Genomic DNA, 8902 nt, shown 5'->3' on the forward strand with positions numbered 1-8902 from the left:
GATAACGACCGCTTAGTTAGTTTTGCATCGCAGGCTCATAATTCGAATCCAAGATGGCGACCTCTGCTGCTGCTGTTAGTTCAGCGATCGACGCGGAATACATCGGCAAATTGATCAAAGTTGTTAAGGAAACACTTGCGGTAAGAATAATAATACTCTTGGGAAAAGATGAAGGGGCATACAGTCAAGATCATACAACCCTGGCTTTTAGATTATCGAAAAACCTTGATAGACCTTTTCGCGGTAAAAATCCGCCATTTTGAAAAGAGTTTGAATCATAAGTTATAAAAGAATCACAAGCTTAAGATAATTATTAGGTGGATGATGTTACTGACAAGGTTTGAGGATACGTGTTTAGTAATCTTGTAATCATTTTTAACTTATTAGAATTTTAAAAACATATTTGTGTCATTTTAACATCTATCTATATATCTATTTTTATAATATTAGTATTTTTTTATATTTTATATCTATTTAGGGACCGATCGTTTATTACGTCCCAAGGGGGGGCGGTGGTTTTGGAGGGGGGGTTCAATTTTAAAACAAGCCCCTTTTTGGGGGGGTAAGTTTTTCACTTATGAGAAACGTGAGGGGGGTCAAATTTTATGACACAGCAACGGCAGTCTAACAGGTTTTATAACTGAAACCAAAAAAAAAGGAAAAATTCTTGCTGGCGGTTCTTGTTGTTGTTTACTCATAATCGTTAAAAAAGGCCCATAAATATACCATAAACCAAGCATGAAAGTGACTCAGAATGCAGGAACTGGCATTTCTGATAGCTCAGATTTTCAAAATTTCTCGGGGAGCATGCCCCTGGACCCACCTAACAAAATTCACGTTCACCTTCATCAAACTTTTTACAAACTGAGTCTCATTGGAGTCCCGTAACAACCCTGTGACAAAACAGTTTCTCCTAAAAAAAAATAACCGATGGTGGTAATACACTACCAACGAAAAACGTCAGCAACGTCTGCAACTGTTGTTCATGCGGCATTGGTCTTCAGAAACAAGCGACATCGCGACACAGTGCTGTGTTTTACGGTATGGTTTGAGTATGTGGTGGAAAGAAATTAATTTGCTGGAGTATTCAGTGAAGTTCATTGAGAATGGCTACATATGATATTAAACCTCGATCAGTTAAATACGTAGTAGCGATGTTGATTGGCTATATCAACAAAATAAAAAATCTGCAAGGAAGAAAAGAGAGAATTATGGCCTGGTCGAGGGGGGGGGTACATTTTTTAAATAAGAATTACGAAGGGGGGGTATAATTTTTATATGAAAATAATTTTGGGGGGTTCAGTTTTGAAACACTACACTTTTTGAAAAACCACCCCCCCCCCCCTGGGACGTAATAAACGATCGGTCCCTTATATAATATTAGTATTTTTATATTTTATATTTGTATATTTATTTTAGTGTCCCCAATTAGCTATTTAGCTAAATACCATTGACACTTAAATAAAGTTTATGTATGTATGTATTAAATATAACATGGAAATATTGTAGGTCAAATTGGTTTCCTGGTTAAATCTGTTTTTAACTTAGGGTAGGTTAATCTGTTTTAACCTGAAGATAACACCCTTTAAGTGCTACCGACTGTAATTTTCGAGAAAAAAATTTCAAAACTGCAAATTCGCATTTCTTCATATTCAGTCAAAAGAAACCCTTTGGTGAACTATTTACGAAAATGACATTTAAAATTTTCAAAGGGTTTTTATATTTGACAAAATCGGCAAAAGGTGAAATGCCGTTTTCGTGTCCCCGCCGCCATAAAATTTTGTCGAATTTTTGTAGGTATTCAAAACACTCGTACGGAAAGAAGGTTGAACGTATGAAATTTATCTTTGGCAGGTATGCAGGGCATCCAATATACTACACAGAAACCTAAAAATATTGCAAAACGATGCAATTAAACAGATCTTTTTGAAAGCCCGAAAATTGGTATTTTGAGAACTTTGGCAAACACTTGAAACAAGGGTAACTTTGGTGGCAAAAATCGTGTCCTGGTACATCGAAATTTGGAATAAAAAATAGATCGGCGTCAAGTACTATTATGGTACTGTAACATATAAAAAATCCAGCCTGGGCAATTGAAAAACCACCCGTTGAGAGAAGTAAACGCATAGTGAATATTTCATGTATTGACTACAAAAATTGTCACGGTCACGCAACACTAGTAAACACATTTCGATTGGATTTATTCAATGTGTTTTAGTTTTGCTCACTTTGGCTACAGTTTATGCTCGAATATAAAATCTATCTATCTTATGTATTATTTACTGTTTTGTATTCATATCAAAATTAATTTTAGAGGAGGGGATAATTGATCTGACCGCAAAAATACAAAGGTCAAGTTTCGTGTCATATTTTAATACATGTACCGACTTTGCCGCTCGCACTGTGTAACTCGCACTGTGAAAGAAATAAAACAATTCAAAGCGAAATGTCTTCACAAAGTAGTCTCGAAGCGTGTCATATTTTATCCTGGTGGTTCTGTTTCATTAAATTACTAACTATTTAACACTAGTAAAAGTTACTTTTAGTTCCGGCTGTATCGATTCTGTAAAGTTTTTCGAATACCTCAGTCTGTGTGTCAACAACATGAAATTTGCAAATACAGTATGTGTTCATAAACAAGATGATCTTATCGACAAGCGTATCCATAGGAGAACATCGAAAAATGAAGTAACTGTGTTCAACTGTTTGTATTTCCTTTTAAGAGTGCGGGTCCTCGACTTGATATTATACGCCAGAACTGATACATGTACATGTTTACCAAGAACTGCAAGAACTGGAATTAGATGTCTGTCTGAATGTCTGTTGATTTCCTGTTTAACAATAATAACAATAAAAAAAAACACTCTTGGCTATAAAGCAAAAGATACTATACCACCAGCTTACCATACATGTCCAAACATAACAAGTAGCGATTCTCGGCTGGTTGGGCAACTGGAGCAAATACCAAACACATTCGAAAAGGCGATCTCCGCAGCCGTTGTCAGCCGTCGTCACGCTCTCCACTGTTGCAAGGCTGCCTGCCTTTCTCCCGTTTGCAATTTTTACACAAGTTCTCTGCCTTTTTACCGCATTCACAACCAATCTCGACTCACTCTTTTTACCTACAGACTCTAAAAACAAATTCGATCCTTTGGAGAGGGGGGAAAGGGAAGTTATATACGGGTGTTGGGGGGGGGGGGGTAGGGGGTCAAGGTTTATTTTGTCATTGATCTTATTGTCCCACGAAGTGACTGACCAGATTACCAGAATTGCAGAAGTAATCGTTACCTTAAGGTTGCTATTTTTAGCGGCTACTAATTTTAGCGATTTTTCTGAGCAAGATTTAGCGACTATTTAATTTAGCGATTTCAGAATTTGTTTTTTTAAACCAGGCCCTTGTGTGGGAAATGGTCTAGGCAAACTCTCTTTCGAAGAAAAAAACTGTGGCAGCTACAATTCTTTTGCAATGAACTTGGACTAGCTGTTTCTGTTCTACAAGTGAGGAAAAGGGCTCTTTAGGTGGTCCTGTTGCAAGAACTTGTCCAGGAATGTAGTTGCATGAATGCGGACCAAGTTAAAATGCTCTGTGTTCTGTTGCGTCTACAACTATTAAAAGCAGTGGCGGATCAAGGGGAGGAGCCATTGGGCCCTGGTCTCCACATTATTTTTAGGCTAAACCGAGGCCCACGGGACCAAGAAAAATCATCTTCAAGAGCTAATTTCAGGTCAGGATGATTGGGGCCCCCACCTACCTAAAGGTCTGGATCTGCCACTGTTTAGTACACATAAGCTAACTGCTAATAAATTGTCCAATACAAAGTGTCGTCGTACTAGCTTTGCATTTAAAATTACTGTTTTATACACCTCGAGTGAGTTCTAGTACACGCATCTCCAAGCTACGTGAGATCCGACAAAGAATTGTGCCAAAGTCTTCCTAACGTTGTGTGGCCCTCTGCATTTACTCGTCCCACATATCCTAAAATACAGGCAAGGGGTAAACCTTTAAATACTGAGAAGTGGAGACAGGAAATGATTCCCGACCAATTTTTTTCTGCAAGGTTGGTCCTTTTCTTCTCTCTACTACAAGGTTTTTTTTCGCTGTTGTTTTTTAAGTTAAACCTCTCTTCCTGAATTCCTGTCCACCTCAGTATCTGAGGGTCAACCCTTATCTAGTTCCCAGGCTGCTGTCAGTACAACATACCTCAAGGTTGCAATTTTTAACGGCTTCTAATTTTAGTGATTTTAGCGAGTAGCAAGAAAATCGCTAAAATTAAGTAGTCGCTAAAATTAGTCTTGGTCAAATTTAATACTCGTTAAATTTTGGTACCCCCCTCCCCCCTCCCCAAAGGAAAATAAATTAATCATAGTCGACATCAAAAATTCTTTTAAGAAATGGATATCGTAACTTTGTTCTTTCTGACAATGCCGTCTAGTGATTCTGTTCTTTTACTGAACATTTATTTCCATCTAAGATATTACTTTATGAAATACTGGTTTACACTGGGTATTTTTTTTTCTAGGGCCTGCTGTTTTTTTTTTAAAAAAAAATCTGAAAATCGCTAAATTACATTGTCGCTAAATCTTGCTCAGAAAAATCGCTAAAATTAGTACCATCTTAAACCTTAAGATAAAGATTACTCCAGGTAATCTGGTCAGTCACTTCGTGGGACAATAATATCAATGACAAAATAAACCATGACCCCCTACCCCCCCCCCAACACCCGTATATAACCTTCCCTTTCCCCACTCTCCAAAGGGTCGAATTTGTTTTTAAGAGTCTGTAGGTAAAAAGAGTGAGTCGAGATTGGTTGTGAATGCGGTAAAAAGGCAGAGAACTTGTGTAAAAATTGCAAACGGGAGAAAGGCAGGCAGCCTTGCAACAGTGGAGAGCGTGACGACGGCTGACAACGGCTGCGGAGATCGCCTTTTCGAATGTGTTTGGTATTTGCTCCAGTTGCTCAACCAGCCGAGAATCGCTACTTGTTATGTTTGGACATGTATGGTAAGCTGGTGGTATAGTATCTTTTGCTTTATAGCCAAGAGTGTTTTTTTTTTTATTGTTATTGTTAAACAGGAAATCAACAGACATTCAGACAGACATCTAATTCCAGTTCTTGCAGTTCTTGGTAAACATGTACATGTATCAGTTCTGGCGTATAATATCAAGTCGAGGACCCGCACTCTTAAAAGGAAATACAAACAGTTGAACACAGTTACTTCATTTTTCGATGTTCTCCTATGGATACGCTTGTCGATAAGATCATCTTGTTTATGAACACATACTGTATTTGCAAAATTCATGTTGTTGACACACAGACTGAGGTATTCGAAAAACTTTACAGAATCGATACAGCCGGAACTAAAAGTAACTTTTACCAGTGTTAAATAGTTAGTAATTTAATAAAACAGAATCACCAGGATAAAATATGACACGCTTCGAGACTACTTTGTGAAGACAATTCGCTTTGAATTGTTTTATTTCTTTCACAGTGCGAGTTACACAGTGCGAGCGGCAAAGTCGGTACATGTATTAAAATATGACACGAAACTTGACCTTTGTATTTTTGCGGTCAGATCAATTATCCCCTCCTCTAAAATTAATTTTGATATGAATACAAAACAGTAAATAATACATAAGATAGATAGATTTTATATTCGAGCATAAACTGTAGCCAAAGTGAGCAAAACTAAAACACATTGAATAAATCCAATCGAAATGTGTTTACTAGTGTTGCGTGACCGTGACAATTTTTGTAGTCAATACATGAAATATTCACTATGCGTTTACTTCTCTCAACGGGTGGTTTTTCAATTGCCCAGGCTGGATTTTTTATATGTTACAGTACCATAATAGTACTTGATGCCGATCTATTTTTTATTCCAAATTTCGATGTACCAGGACACGATTTTTGCCACCAAAGTTACCCTTGTTTCAAGTGTTTGCCAAAGTTCTCAAAATACCAATTTTCGGGCTTTCAAAAAGATCTGTTTAATTGCATCGTTTTGCAATATTTTTAGGTTTCTGTGTAGTATATTGGATGCTCTGCATACCTGCCAAAGATAAATTTCATACGTTCAACCTTCTTTCCGTACGAGTGTTTTGAATACCTACAAAAATTCGACAAAATTTTATGGCGGCGGGGACGCGAAAACGGCATTTCACCTTTTGCCGATTTTGTCAAATATAAAAACCCTTTGAAAATTTTAAATGTCATTTTCGTAAATAGTTCACCAAAGGGTTTCTTTTGACTGAATATGAAGAAATGCGAATTTGCAGTTTTGAAATTTTTTTCTCGAAAATTACAGTCGGTAGCACTTAAATCACTTTGAACGTTTTGAATTTATTTATTGGGACTTTTTTTCAATGAGTTTAAATTGTTTTTAGTGATGAAAAGAATGTCATCTTCAGGTTGAAACAGATTTAACCTATTAAAGTTGAAAACAGATTTTAGTAACCTGAAAACTAAAATACCCATACAAGTATGTGCTGCCCAATGGGGTCGTGATTATACGACTCCTGATCTGGATGGGTATCCATTTTAGAGATGATTCCTAGAACAATGTATGATATTTTGAATGCACAAAAGTTTCAGCTTATCAACAGCCAGAAAAGGGGATTAAAAATTGACCTCTTTCTAGAACAGGGTATCATTTTGAATACAAATTCTTTCTGAATTAAGGTGCTAATTTGGAGACCCAAGCTGCGCATACTCCCCCCGGCAACAGATACACCATTTTATGGCTGTGTATTTGAAATAAAATGAAGTGAAATATTTTGCACTGTTTAAGTTTGTTTACATGTGTTTTTTTTGGCAATTTAACAAGTGCAAAGACAGTTTTTTGAGTTTAAGGCCCTATCTTCGTCCCGGCATGACTTTCGTCCCTGGATGAACTCATCCTGGGACTAACTAAAGGTTATAAAATTGCCTACAAGATAATACCAATGAATTTCTTTTCAATTTCTTTCAATTTTCAATGAATTTTAGCTCCTCTACATGAACATTTGAATCACCCCCTGATGTCATAACTCAAAGGGATTTCTAAATTATGGTGGTCTGATACTTTCCAGGAAATTGCTATCAAAGATGCTAATTAAAAAACTCGGTCTGCATTTTCCTTTAATTGATTCCAGTTAAAAGATATGCATAATTTTGTGAACCGAGGGTAAGAACAACAGATAACCAACAGGTTTTTTTGGTACTTGTTCTTTAATTTCTTATATCAAGCTAGTTCACAAATTTGTGGTTTTACCGTACTATGATCTGTACGACCAGCAAGGGGACAATTTATGCAAAAAAGTGTTAAGAGGTTGCAAATGGGTATAAATTGAACTTTCTATTGGATTACTTTAAACAGCTTTATACTATCCATTATAATAACAGCTGTTCCTATTTTGCATTGCAGATTGTCATGAGGTCAGCTAATGTGGCTATTGACCAAAATGCAGAAGTTGACCTTGGAACGTAAGTCAAGTGTAAGGTCTGAATGGCCATCATGCTGTGTTCCAGTCATTTGCATTTTGTAGTTGGTTCTAAATAAAATTTTGCAAAGAGTTCTTAAGCATGGGAAGTGCGGTGGCCTAATGGTTGGCGTGCTGGACTCCAGATCGCCTGGCCAGGGTCATTGTGTTGAGTTCTTGGGCAAGACACTTTATTCTCAAGGCCCATTTACACGGCAGAAAATTTGTTGCACGGCTCGGATAAAAATGGTATGCGTACCGAAAAAAATGGTTCGGCACGGATAAATTTTGTCGTGTAAACGATTTTGCCTTACCCATTCCGAACCAAAATTTTACCCGTGCTCGGACCTAGTCGCGAGGTAGTCTGAGCACGGATAAAATTGGTACGTGTTCCTGAAAATCTAACCCGGCTCGAATAAAATGTGCAGTGTAAACGATTAGCCGTGCTGAACCAACTCTATTCTTTTGAAATTTAATTCAGTAAATTTGCAGAAATTCCACTCGATCGACATGGCGGTGTGTTAGACGTGTATTTCAAGAAAAACAGTTGCCAAGAAAATCTCATGAACATTCATGGAAGACCTAGCGTGACTTTCAGCAGTCTTCCTTGGTCGCTTTCTCCTGAATTCGTGATCGTTAGTGTCCAGAGTTGAAAGCTAAAATTATGCCTCGGAGGAGCATGATGTAAGGAGTTGATCGAAATAATGCGAGGAGAATAAAATAATAATAAAAATAATCGTCGTCGTTAATAGGGGAGGTACAAGCCATCACTGCTGCCATTTGAACAAGAACCAGTCTTCTGGGAAAAAGGCAAAAAGATGCCGGACTCGTATGTGAGGTTTAAAGATGAAATAGCGGCATGCGCGCTAAGGCAGAATTGCGTACGCTGGCCAAGGTGTCGAGCCTTTTACCCGCACCAAAACGTTATTTAACACAGTTTAGCACTGTAGAAAAAGGGACGTGTAAACAGGGTATCAGTGCTATTTTTTTTGGTACGCATACCAATTTTATCCGAGCTGTGCCAAACTTTTTCTGCCGTGTAAATGGGGCTTCATAGTGCCTCTCTCCCGGCCCAGGTGTATAAATGGGTACTGGCAAACTAATGCTGGGGGGCAACCCTGCAGTGGACTAGCATCCCATCCAGGGGGGTGTAGAAATACTCCTAGTCGCTTCATGCTAATGAAACCGGGATAAGCTCCGGCCTGTATGGGCCACTAGGCTCAACACAGACTTTACCTACCTTAAACATGAGGCAGAGCCCGCACAATATAGACAATTGGTTTAATTCTGCACTGCAGCAACTTTCTATATATTCTAGTATTTTAATCAATGAATCGTTTTCTCTTTGTACAGTAAATCGGCTGAGGGAACAAACAACAGACTGGAGAAAAGTTTAGAAGATTTTTATAATGCATGTGACCAGCTACAGCTTTGTTTGGTAAA

General features: G+C 37.8%; 1 protein-coding gene across 1 annotated transcript in view; it reads left to right on the forward strand.

Moving 5' to 3' along the window:
- The first annotated feature begins 47 nt into the window (after positions 1-47).
- LOC144637170 (mediator of RNA polymerase II transcription subunit 29-like) overlaps positions 48-8902 on the forward strand; it is a 9451-nt gene continuing 596 nt past the window's right edge. The window contains exons 1-3 of the mRNA XM_078496305.1: positions 48-140; positions 7405-7463; positions 8813-8897. Coding sequence (XP_078352431.1) covers positions 54-140; positions 7405-7463; positions 8813-8897 — 231 coding nt within the window. The 5' untranslated portion in view covers positions 48-53. The remainder of the gene's footprint in view (positions 141-7404; positions 7464-8812; positions 8898-8902) is intronic.

The sequence above is a fragment of the Oculina patagonica genome, chromosome 13 (genome assembly GCF_052425735.1).
Source record: "Oculina patagonica isolate OP01 chromosome 13, crgOcupat, whole genome shotgun sequence".
NCBI lineage: Eukaryota > Metazoa > Cnidaria > Anthozoa > Scleractinia > Oculinidae > Oculina > Oculina patagonica.